This window comes from Scyliorhinus canicula, chromosome 14 (genome assembly GCF_902713615.1).
Source record: "Scyliorhinus canicula chromosome 14, sScyCan1.1, whole genome shotgun sequence".
NCBI classification, from domain to species: Eukaryota; Metazoa; Chordata; class Chondrichthyes; order Carcharhiniformes; family Scyliorhinidae; genus Scyliorhinus; species Scyliorhinus canicula.
Genome location: NC_052159.1, coordinates 18657916 through 18675574, shown reverse-complemented (window position 1 = coordinate 18675574; position 17659 = coordinate 18657916). Strand labels below are relative to the sequence as shown.

At 49.6% G+C, this 17659-nt stretch overlaps 1 protein-coding gene across 1 annotated transcript in view; it reads right to left on the bottom strand.

The window, feature by feature from the left end:
- Positions 1-7581, bottom strand: part of LOC119977802 (cytokine receptor-like factor 2) — a 41326-nt gene extending 33745 nt beyond the window's left edge. Inside the window, exons 1-2 of the mRNA XM_038819027.1 lie at positions 7506-7581; positions 2158-2275 (exon numbers count right to left, since the gene is read on the bottom strand). Of these exons, the coding sequence (XP_038674955.1) occupies positions 2158-2275; positions 7506-7581 (194 nt within the window). The remainder of the gene's footprint in view (positions 1-2157; positions 2276-7505) is intronic.
- Positions 7582-17659: the final 10078 nt, after the last annotated feature.

Here is a 17659-nt window from a genome sequence, read left to right as displayed (position 1 = left end):
TAAACTCAGTCCTAAATCTACTTCCCCTTATTTTGAGGCTGTGCCCCCTAGTTCTGCTTTCACCTGCCAGTGGAAACAACCTGCCCGCATCTATCCTATCTATTCAATTCATAATTTTATATGTTTCTATAAGATTCACTCGCATCCTTTAAAATTCCAACCAGTACAGTCCCAGTCTACTCAACTTCTCCTCGTAGTCCAACCCCCTCAACTCTGGGATTAACCTCCCAGTCTTGAACTCCATTCCTATAGCAATGAAGGACAAAACTCCATTCGCCTCCTTAATCACTTGTTGCACCTGTAAACCAACTTTTTGCGACTCATGCACTAGCACACCCAGGTCCCTGTGCACAGCAGCATGTTTTAATATTTTATCATTTAAATAATAATCCTTTTTGCTGTTATTCTTACCGAAATGGATAACCTCACATTTGTCAACATTGTATTCCATCTGCCAGACCCTAGTCCATTAATTTAACCTATCCAAATCCCTCTGCAGACTTCCGGTATCCTCTGCACTTTTTGCTTTACCACTCATCTTAGTGGCGTCTGCAAATTTGGACACATTACACTTGGTCCCCAACTCCAGATCATCTATGTAAATTGTGAACAATTGTGGGCCCAACACTGATTCCTGAGGGACACCATTAGCTACTCATTGCCAACCAGAGAAACACCCAATAATCCCCACTCTTTGCTTTCTATTAATTAACCAATCCTCTATCCATGCTACTACTTTACCCTTAATGCCATGCATCTTTATCTTATGCAGCAACCTTTTGTGTGGCACCTTGTCAAAAGCTTTCTGGAAATCCAGATATACCACATCCATTGGGAACAAGGAATATTCAGAACATGAAATATTCAGTATTACAAAGAAAGGACAACAAAGATTTGGAGATGTCGAGAGGAGTTCACCTGAAAGCTATCAGCAACGAGGGCTATTCAGCTGCGATTGTTCTCCTTGGAGCAGTGGAGATTTGGGAAGCGGGTGGCGGGCGACTAGGGGTGTTTTGGTGAAAGTCTTCAAAATCAGGAAAGATTTGGATACAGTAATTGGGGAAAAACTGTTTTGACTGGGAGGAGGGTTAGTACCGGGAGACACAGATTTAAAACAGTTGGCAAAAAGCCAGAAGGGAATTTTTGAACTTCTGGAAGCGGGCTCAATAGCAACTTTCAAAAGGAAATCAGAGCAAATAATTCAAGCAACGAAATCGAGTGAAGAATTTTCGGGACTCCAGGAAAAGAGCAGAGGAGTGGAACAACTTAGTTTTTCAAACAGCCGGCACAGTCATACTGGACTGAATGGCCTCCTATCTGTGCGGTGTGATTCTATGTTCATATCGGGCTGACGTGATGCCATTTGCAGAGGTACAACCGGCAAACCTAGCGATCAAATTGCTTTTGGTTCCACTCAGAGGCTCCAATACGTTTCCCAATCCATTACTCGCTCTTCAGTAAAAGATGAATCGTACTCACAGGAATGGTCATTGCAGCTTGGTCAGGAGGGTGTTGTTAAAATAGAATTTACACAACTGCAACATGATCAAGGGAAGCAGTCTTCACCCTCTGACACTGAGTGAATGTGAGTAAGGGACTCAGCAATAAATCTGGATTTCAACGCAGTGTGGAAATGAAATGAAAAGGAAATGAAAATCGCTTATTGTCATAAGTAGGCTTCAATGAAATTACTGTGAAAAGCCCCTAGTCGCCACATTCTGGCGCCTGTTCGGGGAGGCTGGAGCGGGAATTGAACCATGCTGCTGGCCTGCCTTGGTCTGCTTTAAAAGCCAGCGATTTAGGAGACAGACCTCCCGCCATATTTGAGCTAAGGGTCAGCAATAAAGGCTATAACATTAACAGCAAAGAACAAAGAACAATACAGCACAGGATCAGGCCCTTCGGCCCTCCAAGCCTGCGCCAATCACGTGTCCTATTTGGACTAACCGCCTGTATCCTTCTATACCCGTCTGTTCATGTGCCTATCCAAAATTTAGCCTTAAAATAGGTGCAAATTTTGTACCAAAGAGAAATTGAACAGCAGAGAATTTCCATCCTATACAGCATTGCAGGAGAAATGCTAAAAAAAAATGTTTGATAACTTAAATAGGAAGGGTATTGACGTTTTGGACACATATATTCAAGGTTACTACTTACCAGTAATAAAACGTCTCATTAACACCATTAGGTGCCACTTCATTCCGCTCCCATGTGCAGTTTACATATTTCATATCGTAATAGATGCAGTTCATGGGCTCAGAAGTCCCATCTTTGCCTATCAGTGGTTAAAGCACACATACAATGCCCTTTTAGAATTTACAGGCACATAAAGCTTAACCAAAATTAAATTTATAGGGTAATCGTTCTATTCTTACAATTCAATGGAGAATATTGGTTTCAAAGAGATTTTTCTTGTGATATCTCAAGCAACTGAGTTACATGACCAGTCTTACGCTGATGTAAAATGGCTTTGGAAGTGGTCAATGCAGAAATGGTAAGAGAGGGCCAAATTTCCTTTCCTGAGGTGGGTAGCTCATGTTAGGAAACATCTCGGCCGGGATTCTCCCCTACCCGGTGGGGCGGGGGGTCCCAGCGTAGCCGAGTGGCGCCAACCACACCGGTGTCATACTGCGCATGCACCGGTGCGTCAGCGGCCGTTGACGTCACCACCGGTGCATGCGCAGTAGGGCGGGTCTCTTCCGCCTCTGCCATGGTGGAGGCCATGGTGGCGGCAGAAGAAAAAGAGTGCCCCCACGGCACTGGCCCGCCGGCCGATCGGTGGACCCCGATCGCGGGCCAGGCCACCGTGGGGGCACCCCCCCCCCCCCAGGAACCCGGGGGCCCGCTCGCGCCGCCAATCCCGCCGGCACCAATTGGTGCTCCAATTCCCGCCGGCAGGAGAGGCCTGTCAGCGGCGGGACTTCGGCCCATCGCGGGCCGGAGAATCGCCACGGGGGGCACGCCAATCGGCGTGGAGTGATTCCCGCTCCCGCCGATTCCCGGGTGGCGGAGAATTCCGGCCACGGCGGGGTGAGATTTACGCCGGCCCCGGGCGATTCCCCAACCCTGCGGGAGAATTCCGCCCGACAAATTCAACAGACGGACCTTCTCGATAGAAAGGGCCTGAAATGTCGTGATCCTTGCTCCGATGGTGATGAGTGCATGATGGAGCCAGGCTTGTTGACTCTGCAAGCAGACAGTAGGTGGACACAGGGACAGCCAAGTGGCCTCTCAAGTGGCTATAAGAGATCCCATAATACTACACAAAGAACAGGAGATATCTCCTGCTGCCCTGGTCGGCATTCATCCCTCAACGAACGCTCTAAAACCGAACGCACTACTCACTTATTTAATCGCTACAAGTGGGATCTTGCTGTGCACAGACTTACTGCAAAAGCGACGCGGGAAATCCTGAACCACCACCACCCATCTAAATACATCCAACTGTTTCCAATGTAAAGATTGTTTCTATTCTTTAAAAAAAAATCACCGATTCTAATCTCGAACTGGGGACGGTTCAGCAAGAAACCACAGATTCAAACCAAGACAGGCATTAGTCAACGAAGGAAAACCCTGAGCAATGCATATGAATAATTTCTGGAGAACATTATCAGATTATCGAGAAAGCGATTCGCTATCCCTATTGCTCCATGGGCCAGTTACATGAAAGGTGGTGAAAGCGAAAAGACAGAGAGCATCAACCCAATAAACATCCTAAAGAGTAAAGACTGACTCATGTTTCAGATGTCGAACTTTCACAAGCAAAACGATACTGAGGGAGAGTTACGCTGTCATAGATGCTGGGGATGATTCAGCAGCCTCGTTGCACCTGACTTTGGTGTCAGGGCGAGGCCGTTGAATCTCAGGCGAGGCCTCTTGAAACGTCTCGCGAGATTGTGATCGGCGCTATATAAATGCAAGTCTTTCTTTCATTGCCCCTTTTCAACCAAAATGTAGCCTGAATGTGGCTTTTCTCCAAAAGCTGAGAGTGGCTGAGAACTTCCTGCACTTGCCAAATTTTGTCGTCAGATCTCTGGTATTAGCTGTTTGTCTCTTTCATTTTATTTCTACCTTTAACACGTAACTTTGCATCAAGAAATGAGACGATGGGGCAGCGCGGTGGCGCAGTGGGTTAGCCCTGATGCCTCATGGCGCCGAGGTCCCAGGTTTGATCCCGGCTCTGGGTCACTGTCCGTGTGGCGTTTGCGCATTCTCCCCAAGTTTGCGTGGCTAGGTGGATTGGCCACTCTAATTTGCCCCTTAATTGGAAAAAAAATGAATTGGGTACTCTAAATTTCTAAACAGCAAAAAAAGAAATGAGACGATATTTGATCTCAAATTGAAAGAAATATGCTTGGGATATTAAAGCTTGCAAATCACCCATCAGTTATGCAAACTACCAAATTTTCTTTTAATAAATAGAATATAAAGTTTTTATCTGGATGCCCCATGATTACTGTTGTAACCCTCACGAGAGTCATGGGGTGTGGACTGCCAGGTTCCCCGTGACCTCGGATTAATACGAGCTTTCCCGTTAAGGGGGTGAGGCTTTCCCTTAACAAGGAAAGCCAACTGGACATAAAAACTCTGACTTGGATGTAGGTCAGCACGGGAGACACTTCGGGAAGTGGAGTTGTATATCGTAGCTTACCGTTCAATTAAAACTTTGAATACTTTCATTGTCACTTCCTTGTGGTCACTCTGTCTTGATCTAACACTGGCGATGAGGATAAAGTGGAGCTGTCGACGGTGCCATCTTCTCAGGACTCAGCCCACTTTTCATAGGTCTCAGGAGGCTGCCTTACCGATAGCAGACAAGCCGCACATAGGAACGTTGGAGGCTTCCGATGCCGATACGGATGACTGGTCTCAATATGTGGAGAGAATGCAATATATTTTTCACAACAATGCCATCATTGGGGATGAGCGCCAGATGGTTATCCCCCTCACGGCTTGCAGAGCTGCCACATATAGCGAGATCAAGAGCCTGGCTTATCCCGATGCACTTGGTACACGGTCCTTTGCGGACTTGGTCGCATTGGTGGATGAACATTTGAACCACAGGCCATCATCATTCAGCGTTTCTGCTTCCATAGCACCGCCATGGTTATAATCGAACGGCTCTGACAGGCATACCTGAAGTCCTTGTCTCGGACAACAGGTGGGCATTCACCAGCGCAGAATTTGGGATCTTCTTACGGATGAACGGGATTCGTCCCATCTGCACCGCACTGCACCACCTGGCATCAAATAGGTTGGCTGCGCAAGTGGTCCAGGCATTCAGGCGGGGGATGCAAAAACAGACTACAGGTTCCCTCACGGTCTGGCTGTTTCTTCTTTTGTTACAGGGCTGTGCCGCCTGCCACCACGGGGGTGGTGCCATCAAGTTACTCATGGGGTGATGCATACACACATGCCTGAGCCTCATGTTTCCAGACATAGGCAGGAAGATCCGCAGTGGGCAGGAATGGTCTAAATTGGATTCAGGCAGACATACGCACCATCAATGATTTTTGTCTGGCGATGCGGTCCATGTCCGAACTTTCGGTGACGGAGACATGTGGGTTCCGGAGGTCGTATTTAAGCAGACAGGGCTGGTATCATATATGGTACAGGGGCAGGGTCAAGAATCCAATTGGCACGTGGATCATTGCCACAGCCAAGATCCTGCAGTGGCCAACCCTTGCTGGTATGAACTTCCATTGTCGTTGCCATCTCCACCATCATTGGCACCGGAACCGCCACCATGGGTTGAAGAACCACAGGACGCTGAGATGTTCGATGTGGAGGACTCAGATTCTGACTCCGATATGGAGACGCAACCACCTGCAGCTGCGAGAATCAGGACACGGATACCGCTTCACCGGAGGCAGCACCGCTTAGGCACTCAGGTCAAACACCCGTGCGCTACACGTTGCCGGATCCCGCAGAGACGGCGCCAAAGCAAAGAGGACCACGGGTCCTGCCTGACAGCCTATCACTGTGGACGTCATTCTGGACTTATGGGGGCGGGAGGGGTGGGGTAGTGTTGTAACCCTCACAGGGGTCACAGGGAGTGGACTGTCAGGTTCTCTGTGACCTCGGATGAATACGAGCTTCCCCGTTAAGGGGACATGGTTTTTCCTGAACAACGGAAGCCAATCAGACATAAATCTCCGATCCGGATGTGGGTCAGCACGGGGGACCCTTTGGGGAGCGGAGTTGTGTATCGTAATTTATCGTGCGATTCAAACATGTATTATGTCCATCGTCGCTTCCTTGTGGTCACTCTGTCTGGATCTAAGGGGCTTTTCATATTCTTTCTTGGGATGTGGGCATCGCTTGCCAGGCCAGTATTTGTTGCCCATCCCTAATTGCTGTTGAGGAGGGGGTGGCGAACACCACCTCCTGGACCGCTGCAGTACATCGAAAGCAGGTACACCCCCCCCTGTTGGGAAGGGAATACCAGAATTTTGATCCAGCGACAGTGAAGGCACACCGATACAGTTCCGAGTCAGGATGGTGTGTGGCTTGGAGGCAGATTGCAGGCATTGGTGTTCCCATGCATCAGCTGCCCTTATCCTTCTAGGTGGTAGAGATCATAGATTTAATAACTGTGATTGCAACTGCCAAAAGTATCCAATGAAGCTTAGTTTTTTCTTGGCTAAAACATTTAATGATACATCTGGATATCATTGGAAATAAAACAGGTGTATGCCAATCACATGTTAATTTACCTTTATTCAATTGGTTTGTTCTAAACTAACTTTAATTCTAAGTAATAACATTCCTAACTATACAGTATCACTGTAAATATAAAACATATTGCATTTGTCATCTGTCCACATAATAATAATATTGTCTTTATTGTCACAAGTAGGCTTACATTAACATTGCAATGAAGTTCCTGTGAAAATCCCCAAGTCACCACATTCCGGCGCCTGTTCGGGTACACGGAGAGAGAATTCAGAATATCCAAATTACCTAACAGCACATCTTTCGGGACTTGTGGGAGGAAACCGGAGCATCCGGAGGAAACCCATGAATACACGGATAGAACGTGCAGACTCCACACAGACAGTGACCCAAGATGGGAATCGAACCCGGGAGCCTGGCGCTGTGAAGCAACAGTGCTGACCACTGTGCTACCGTGTCACCCATTCTAAGCAATTCATTTCTGGTACAACAATGAGTTCAAATATATATGGGTAAAATTTCTCCTCAAATAATATAGAATTAGCCAGTAACCAGGACCACTGATTTACCAAACATATTCCATTTTGCTCTTGCAGAGATTTCTAACAGACGTGTTGGGGGTTAAAGATTGTCTGTTTTCTCCGCATCAGGATAATATGAGAGTTGATAATATGAGAATTTTAGATTCGGAGCAATGTTTTCCTTGACTCGGGGTTTTTTTTCCCAATAGACCTCACATAACTTTAAAGCAATGTTATGTAAAAACCCAAAATCTAACTGGACTATTATCTTACCTTCCTCCCGACATTATAAGATCCATCTCCACTCACCTTTCTTAGCAGAACCACCATCCACCTGCTGCAGACTAACAAGGAAAACCGCACAAAGAGGAAGCATGAGGGTCATTGCTGACAAGTGGAATGATATTCAAGACCAGCTCTGTAGCTCTCCGCTTGCCTAGCTGATTGACAGATGAATGGGTTCGTAGCTTCTCACTTATCAATGCGCCTTTAAGTTTTAAAAGTTGACTCAAGTTATGTTTCCTGAACTCATTTCCTGCTTTCTGAACTACTGCCGCTTCACTGATTTGTCATCTAGCTCCGGATTCCAATTGTGGTTTCTGTCATACACTTATCTCATCAATGCTTCCACCTTGTGCAGCCTATTCATTAAATTCTAGCTCAAAATAAGTTTCTTAAAAAGGAACCTGATCTACGGGGCAGCAGGGTAGCACGGGGCAGCAGGGTAGCATGGTGGTTAGCTTAAATGCTTCACAGCTCCAGGGTCCCAGGTTCGATTCCCAGCTGGGTCACTGTCTGTGTGGAGTCTGCACGTTCTCCCCCCTTGTGCGTAGGTTTCCTCCGGGTGCTCCGGTTTCCTCCCACAGTCCAAAGATGTGCCGGTTAGGTGGATTGGCCATGCTAAATTGCCCGTAGTGTCCTAATAAAAAGTAGGGTTAAGGGGGAGTTTGTTGGGTTACGGGTATAGGGTGGATACGTGGGTTTGAGTAGGGTGATCATGGCTCGGCACAACATTGAGGGCCGAAGGGCCTGTTCTGTGCTGTACTGTTCTATGTTCTTCTATGTTCTACTTGCTTTTTATGTGACAATTTTCACATTAAAACAAACCGTGTTAGCGCAAACAGTATGAAGCATTACATCAGAATTGTTATGGGAGCGGCGTTTTCCGAACCCCAAAATGTATCATGGAGTTCAACCAGCCTCTCCCTTTAATGTATTGTTGCTTTTGAAGCACACGGATTGGTCTCCAGGTGTGGTATTGCAATTATGGACACGTGGGTTTTTAAACACAAAACAATGAATTCAACGTAACCTTTTTAAATAAACATTGGATCCCTTAACACCCCTTACTTCAAAGATAACCCCAAAAATAATACACTAAATAATCCCTCAAAATGTTCCTTCAAACCTCCAAAAGACTTCACCTTTAACAACAGAAACAGAGCAGGTTAAAGGTATTACTATTATGAGTTTAAATCACCCAAATGATTCAGAGATTGTCTTTTCTGGCAGACATCACCGCAGATCCAGCTCCCTGCAAACAGAGACACACCCAAGCTCTTTTCCTCAAAACTGAAACTAAAACTCCCAAAAAGCAGAAGTGAGCTCAGCTCAACTATATATTCCATATATATATATATATATTCCAACTATATATAGGGCCTCACGGTAGCACGGTGGTTAGCATCAATGCTTCACAGCTCCAGGGTCCCAGGTTCGATTCCCGGCTGGGTCACTGTCTGTGTGGAGTCTGCACGTCCTCCCCGTGTGTGCGTGGGTTTCCTCCGGGTGCTCCGGTTTCCTCCCACAGTCCAAAGATGTGCGGGTTAGGTGGATTGGCCATGCTAAATTGCCCGTAGTGTAAAGGTTAATGGGGGGATTGTTGGGTTAGGGGTATGTGGGTTTAAGTGGGGTGATCATTGCTCGGCACAACATCGAGGGCCGAAGGGCCTGTTCTGTGCTGTACTGTTCTATGTACTGTTCTATCTATGTAACTACCCCCACCCTCTGACATCACTTCAGTAATATGAGCTGCTCCATTTCTTAAAGGTACATTGCTTAAACATCCATTTCTTAAAGGTACTCTCACATGACAGAATTAATAAAAATATAGGCTGGAGTGTCCACTTGCACGTAACTGGCAGATTGGGCACAAATTACTCTTGGAATTTCGCTGCTTCAGTTATTATGCTGATTTTCAGAATCACAAGCTTAAAATCTTAAATGAACTTGCATAATAAAATGTGCTCATTTATTCTTTATCATTGCATTACACAGTATTGTATTACACAGTATTGATGTATTTAAGATTGGCACGTAAAGTCGCCATAGTCCCAGATGACCATGGGCTGCTTTCCCCTTTTGATGGGGGACAGCTGACTGCTGGTGATTTAACCTGAGGATTACCACATCTCAGGCGAGGGGCAAGGTTGAGCAGGTGGGGCCGTAGTGAATAACCTCAGCCGGTTTGGTAATTGAAACCGTGCTGTTGGCCTTGCGCACTGCATCACAAACCAGCTGTCCATCCAACTGAGCGAAACCGGGGTAACTTGGCACAATTTGATTCGCACACCAGTAAATATGTTTATCCCAAGAACTAAGGGCGGGATTTTCTGGTCCATCAGCCACGTTTTCCTGAGGGGCGGGTCCTCACCGGCAGTGGGACTCTCCGTTCCCGCCACCTGCCAATGGGATTTCCCATTGTGGCCACTCCATGCCGCCTGGAAACCCGCAGGCTGACGCAACGGAGAATCCCGCCGGCGGAGAATCCGGCTTTAAGTGTTTTTAAAGAAGATGTCTCGTCCTCCTCCAATAAGGAACTTGATATTACAACACTAAAAATGACTTAAAAAACAATACGGAGCTATTTTCTAGTTGCCGAGAGTACACTAGTTAGTTCCTCTGTAACTTAATTTAAATGTTTTTTAGTTAGTATCTGAAGACTTTTAATATGTGCCTGCTAGCAACTATCTGCCTAAGAAAATTGATTGAATGTAAAGAACCTCCTCAAATGCACGCAAGCAGGTGCAACTGGCAGAAACAAACTAGAAGGTTAAGGGGAGATCTAATAGAAACTTACAAGATAATACATGGCTTAGAAAGGGTGGACGCAAAGAAACTGTTTCCGTTAGGCGAGGAGACGAGGACCCGTGGGCACAGCCTTAGAATTAGAGGGGGTAAATTCAGAACAGAAATGCGGAGACATTTCTTCAGCCAGAGAGTGGTGGGCCTGTGGAATTCATTGCCGCAGAGTGCAGTGGAGGCTGGGACGCTAAATGGCTTCAAGGCAGAGATAGATAAATTCTTGATGTCGCGAGGAATTAAGGGCTACGGGGAGAATGCTGGTAGGTGGAGTTGAAATGCCCATCAGCCATGATTGAATGGTGGAGTGGACTCGATGGGCCGAATGGCCTTACTTCCACTCCTATGTCTTATGGTCTTATGGTCTTATGGTCCTGATCATTTTGGTCTGGGTGGAGCCAGTATTGGATGCAACAAACTTTTAAACTGCATTGAGGAGGCAGAGGCACGAACTTCCGAGTTAGCAGCAGGAGTAGGCCACTCGGCCCTTTGAGCCTGTTGCAACATTCAGTAAGATTATAGCCGATCTGATTAACATTCCTGCCTAACCATTCACCCCCTCCGCCACCCCCCACTTGCTTATCAAGAATCTACCTATGTCTGTCTTAAGAATATTCAAAGACTCTGCTTCCACCACTTTTTGAGGAAGAATGTTTCAGAGACTCACGGCCCTTTGAGAGAAATAGGGCGGGATTCACCATTCCCCGATGCTGATTTCGTAATCGGCGATCAGGCGGAGAATCCATTTTGACGCCGGAATTGGGGGCGGCACCTGCTTGACGCAGAATTTGTATGCTCCGCCCTCTCCGAAATGGCATTGGCACGTTGCGCGGTTGGGACGGCCTTAGCGCGTCACCTATAGGCCCTTCCCCAATGCTCCGCCCCAGATGGGTCGAATTCCCGACCGCGCGGTTGATATGTGGTCTCAGCAATCGGGAACCCGGCGTGGTGGCTGCGGACTCCTCACCGGTGGCCGGATCACAGATTCTCCGCCCTTAGCCTCAAACACGGTGAACCCAGCCCAAGGTTTCTCCTGATCTCTGTCATACATATGGGGCGTTTCTGAGACTAAGTGTTGACGCCAACGCGGAATTTGTGGACTTTCATCACAGAAAAACTGGCACCAGACCAAACCCATTCCGTTACTGCTAAGGGTTAGCATCGGCACCAAGTGGAACACTTTCGATTCTAATGCGAAACAGTGCCGGATTCGCCGGTTTCGCAATTCATGCTCGTGAGGCTGACAAGCTGCAGCCACATAGACACACTGCACTCCCCACATACACACCAACCCAGCCAACAAGATGACAGCGAGGAGAGCAGCCCCGAGGTTTACATATGCCGAGCTGGAGAACATCGTGGAGACGGTGGAGGAGCGGAGGGTGACCCTGTACCACGGCCTGGGAAGGAGGCTTCCAGCTTCCGCCGTTTGTCGTACCTGGGCGCAGGTGACAGAGTGCTGCAAAAAACTGCATAACCTCCTCAGGGTGGCCAGGGTGCGTAAACAGTAACCCGCGTCCCACACACCTTGCACAACAGGCCGATATCCAAACCAGCCGCCATGGCCAGGTTCCCTGGCCACTGAGGCCACCAGCTTCCCATCCCCTGGGCTCCATGCATCGGACTGTCTAACACTGTCATCTTCTCTCCTCACCCCCCTCCTGCTCCCTAGGAGAAGGCTGCGACAACCAGTGGAAGCGGAGAAGGAAGGAGGGGGAACCGCTGGACCTACGTCCCCTCATCGTGACCGGGCAGAGGACCCTGGAGGAAAGGGAGGTCGCCGAGGTGAAGCACAGCCTGGACGAGGAAGTGAGACCCCGCTTAGTTGCGGTTATCCGTGACAGAGGTGCAGGGGAATCTCATGGCACCCGTTTCGGTTAATTTGGCTGTTCAATCTGAGGTTAGGAGAATCAACGGTCTCGTAGGGCTGGTCATGGGCTCAAAAGCTCTCATGGGCAGCACGGTAGCATGGTGGTTAGCATAAATGCTTCACAGCTCCAGGGTCCCAGGTTCGGTTCCCGGCTGGATCACTGTCTGTGTGGAGTCTGCACGTCCTCCCCGTGTGTGCGTGGGTTTCCTCCGGGTGCTCCGGTTTCCTCCCACAGTCCAAAGATGTGCGGGTTAGGTGGATTGGCTATGCTAAATTGCCCACAGTGTCCTAAAAAGTAAGGTTGGGGGGGGGGGGGTTGTTGGGTTACCGGTATAGGGTGGATACGTGGGTTTGAGTAGGGTGATCATTGCTCGGCACAACATCGAGGGCCGAAGGGCCTGTTCTGTGCTGTACTGTTCTATGTTCTATGATGTGGGAAAGGTCTCTGATCAATGGGAGAGGTGGGTGTAAACTCAACACGTAGTGATTGTATTTCCACTTGGACAAAGACAGGGTTTAGGATAATGAGCAGAGGCTGAAGTATTATAGAGGGAACTCGCTAAATGATGTTGGGAGGCTCAAGGATGTTGGAAACAATGGTGAAGGTGACAAGGGTAGGGTGGAGGATAACGGGATATATCAATAACCTTTAAACTTTAAATGACAATATTTGCTGAGCCTCCAGAAGCATGGGTGATTCCAGGATTACAGATCAAAATGGAAGAGCCCAGTGTGTGCGTTTGGGGTGGAGATTTGGTTGTGGGCAATGAAAGAAGTGAAAAATCTCACAGCTTTTTGTGTAAATTCTGGCTGTTGTGAAGTCACATTGTGCCTCCAGGAATTATTCTGTTAATCAATAGAGTCTCATTAGGCACAGAGGGCTTCACTAGCTTGACATGTGAACGGGACTGAAGATGGCCAAATCCCTAAAGGTATGCTGCAGTGGGAGGTAGCCCATGGCAAATGACCAGCAAGGTGCCCAAAGATGTCCGACTCAAGGATGCTGTCGAAGGAGACACAAAAGCTGTCAACATCATTAAGCCAATTGGAAACTCTGGCTGATGTCCAATTCAAATGACAACACTAGAGTCCAAATGGAGCCGAGCAGCAGAGCTATCCAATCCCAAAATCCCACTTGTTGGTTCTCTCACCGCCTACCATAGCGTCTATATCGTTTAGGACTCAGCCCATAATCGTGCTATCAGGCCATTTTTGGTGATAGACACTGAAATCCCCCACCCAGAGTAAATTCTGCTCTCTTGCCACATCCAACACAGAAGGGTACTGATTTGACCTGGTGCCATGAGACTTCATGGGGTCCAGAATTGATGTTGAGGACTCCGAGGGCAGCTCCCTCCTGACTCACTGTGCTGCCAGTGGGATGGTGCATCTCTGGGACATTATCTGGAAGATGGGCTGGGTTCTCTGCCCCTCCGCGCCACATTTGTGCCCCGATCCGCCGGTGGGATTCTCCGTTATGCCGGCCGGTCAATGGGGATTCCCATTGTAGGGCAGCCCCGCGTCGTCGGGAAACCCCCAGGCGCCGGGGAAACAGCGAATCACGCCGGCGGAGAATCCCGCCCATGATTCCTCGAGTATGACTGTGTTGCTTGACTATTCTGTTGGACAGTTCTCCCAACTTGGGCATGTTAGTAAGGAGGCTTTTACAGGGTTGGCAGGGCTGAGTTTACCGTTGTTGTTTCTGGTGCCGAGATCTATGGTGGGTGGTCCATTCGGTTTTATTCCTTTTTAGTGACTTTGTAACAATTGGTTCCAATTGAGTGGCTGTGGTGAATGTGTAACCACTATAATTCACACTGTACATTACTGTGTCCCTGTGGGCTCCATCTGTGAGCCGTTGCGTGGCTCTGCCCACAGGGGGAGATGAGGAGCATGTACAGGGCTCCGCCCTTGGCTCCGCCCCCTTCAGGAAGTATAAGTGCTGCGGTCCTGCGAGTCCGCCTTCAGTTCAGCACAGTCGCAGGCAGGCTCAATTGTAACCCGATTAAAGCCACAGTTTACTCCAACTCGTGTCTCTGAGTGAATTGATGGTCACATCAATTTAATGAACTACTATGGAATCAGCCCTCAAACCTGACCGACTGGAACTTGATCCACAGGCCGCAGAGGCAAATGACATTTTTTTGCATTGGCTTCGGTGCTTCAAGGCCTACCTGGCTGCGTTGACGACCTCCCCTGTTGCAGATGAACAGAAACTAACTCTTCTCCACGCACGAGTGAGCCATTGGATTTCTACTCAACTTAATGAAGCTAACTCTTACACCGAGGCCCTCGCGATGCTCGACCGCCTGTACGTGCGGCCCGTGAACGAAGTCTATGCGCGACTCATCTTCACAACTCGTCGCAAGTGCCCGGGGGAGTTACTAGATGACTATCTACGTGACCTCAAAGCCCTAGCACGCGACTGTAACTTCCAGGCCGTGACAGCCTCTCAGCACATGGAACTCGCCATCCGAGACGTGTACGTTGCGGGGGTCCAATCAAATTATGTGCAACAGCATATTCTTGAGCAAGGGGCCCAGGACCTGGAGGACACAGTAAAACTGGCGACCTCCTTAGAGGTCGCTTTCCAAAGCCTAACTGTGTTCCCGGCCGATCACGCGACCCCATCGTGGACCCCCGACCAAAGACTGCTCCAGGCCTGCACCGCGCGGCCATCGGCCCACCACGGAGGACTATCGTGCCATTTTTGCGGCCAGCCCCAACACCCGCGACAGCAATGCCCGGTTAGCAACGCGACCTGCAGCAGCTGCGGATGAAAAGGGCACTTCGCTAAGGTCTGCCTGGCCAAATCCAAAAACTCAAACCCCAACTCGAACACTCGCTCCTCTGACTCTCAGGTTCGCAGACCCCATAACATGGCAGCGTGTCTGCCGACTCCGCCTCCGCATATGTGCGACTCACAGGGGCCGCCATTTTGGCCATCCTCCCCCACGCGGCCGGCGACGTGTGATCCATGGGGGCCGCCATCTTGGACGCCATCTTCCTCGCCGCCCACCACGTGCGATCCATGGGGGCGGCCACTTTGGACGTCACCTCCCTCGCCGCCCGCCATGTGCGATCAACGGGGGCCGCCATCTTGGCCATCACCCGCTACCCAATTCGAACAGTCATAGCGGGGCCACTGCAGCACCGCCGACTACGCCGCCATCTACCCTCAACTCAGTGCCTTCACCTTGGTCCAGTCGCGGCCCAAGCACCTCAAAAGCTCCATGATGGCTGTCCGGATCAACGGCCACGAGACACCGTGCCTTTTCGACTCCAGGAGAACCGAGAACTTCGTTCACCCGGACCTGGTAAGGCGCTATTTGCTCACGGTATTCCCAACGCGGCAAACAATCTGTCTCGCCTTGGGGTCGCACTCAGTCCAAATACAAGTGCGCACCTCAGCGACTCTAACGATAAAGGGCGCCAATTATACAAATTTCAAATTGTACGTACTCCCAGACCTCTGCGCCCCACTCCTCCCAGGACTGGATTTCCAGTGTAACCTCAGGAGCCTCACACTCAGCTTCGGTGGGCCCCTGCTCCCACTCACTATATGCAGCCTAGCAACCCTGAAAGTCGACCCCCCCCTCACTCTTCGCTAACCTCACCGCCAACTGCAAGCCAGTGGCCACTCGTAGCAGGAGATATAGTCTGCAGGACAGGGTGTTCATCAGATCAGAAGTCCAGCGCCTTTTGCGTGAAGGAGTCATAGAGGCCAGTAACAGCCCCTGGAGAGCTCAGGTGGTGATCGTCAAAACCAGAGAAAAGCTCCGTGGTTGATTCCAGCCAGACCATTAACCGGTTCATGCACCTTGATGCGTACCCCCTCCCCTGGATTGTGGACATGGTAAACCAGATCGCACAGTACCACGTGTTCGCCACGGTGGATCTGAAGTCCTCATACCATCAGCTCCCAATCCGCCCGGAGGACCGCCACTACACGGCGTTCGAGGCAGACGGCCACCTTTTCCATTTCCTCCGGGTTCCCTTTGGCGTCACAAACAGGGTTTCGGTGTTCCAAAAAGCAATGGACCGAATGGTGGAGCAGTACGGGCTGCGGGCCACTTTCCCGTTCTTGGATAATGTCACCATCTGCAGCCAAGATCAGCAGGATCACTACGCCAATCTCCACCGATTTCACCAGACCGCCCAAAAGCTCAACCTCACCTATAATAAGGAGAAATGCGTTTTCCGCACCACCAGGCTGGCCATCCTCGGCTACGTCGTGGAAAACGGGGTCCTAGGACCCGACCCTGACCGTATGCCCCCCCTCTTACAACTCCCTCGCCCTCACTGTCCCAAGGCTCTCAAAAGGTTCCTCGGATATTTTTCGTACTATGCCCAGTGGTCCCCCAGTTTGCGGACAAAGCCCACCCACTATTTAAGGCCACCCTCTTCCCACTGTCAGCCGAGGCTCGCCAGGCCTTTGACTGTATTAAGGCGGACATCGCTAAGGCCGCCATGAGTGCAATAGACGAGTCTGTCCCGTTCTAGGTGGAGAGCGATGCCTCAGAGGTCGCTCTCGCTGCCACTCTGAACCAGGTAGGCAGGCCAGTAGCGTTCTTTTCCTGAACCCTCTCCTCTTCCAAACTTCGACACTCTTCAGTCGAAAAAGAAGCCCAAGCCATTGTGGAAGCTGTGCGGCACTGGAGGCACTACCTCGCAGGTAGGAGGTTTACCCTCATCACCGACCAAAGATCGGTTGCCTTCATGTTTGACAATTCGCAGCGGGGCAAGATAAAAAATGACAAGATCTTGAGGTGGAGGATCAAACTCTCCACCTACAATTACAATATCGTATATCGTCCTGGGAAGCTCAATGAGCCCCCCGATGCCCTGTCCCGCGGCACATGCGCCAGCATGGAAGATGACCATCTTCAGGCGATCCACAATGACCTTTGCCATCCAGGGGTCACCCGGCTCGCCCATTACATCAAGGCCTGCATCCTGCCCTTCTCCACTGAGGAGGTTAAAGCCATCCCCAGGAATTGCTCGATCTGCGCGGAGTGTAAACCACACTTCTATAGACCAGACAAGGCACATCTGGTAAAGGCATCCCGGCCTTTTGAATGCCTGAGCATTGATTTCAAAGGGCCCCTCCCTTCAACTGATCGCAACATTTATTTCCTCAACGTTATAGATGAATTCTCCTGTTTCCCGTTTGCCATCCCATGCCACGATATGACCTCCCTTACAGTTATTAGAGCCCTGCACAGTGTCTTCACCCTGTTCGGTTTCCCCAACTATGTCCACAGCGACAGGGGTTCATCCTTCATGAGCAACTAACTGCGTCAGTACCTGCTCAGTAAGGGCATCGCCTTGAGCAGGACTACCAGCTATAACCCCAGGGGGAACGGGCAGGTGGAGAGGGAGAACGCAATGGTCTGGAAGACCGTCCTACTGACTCTACGGTCCAGGAATCTCCCGACCTCCCACTGGCAGGAGGTCCTCCCCGATGCGCTCCATGCTATCAGGTCCCTCCTTTGTACGGCCACGAATCAGA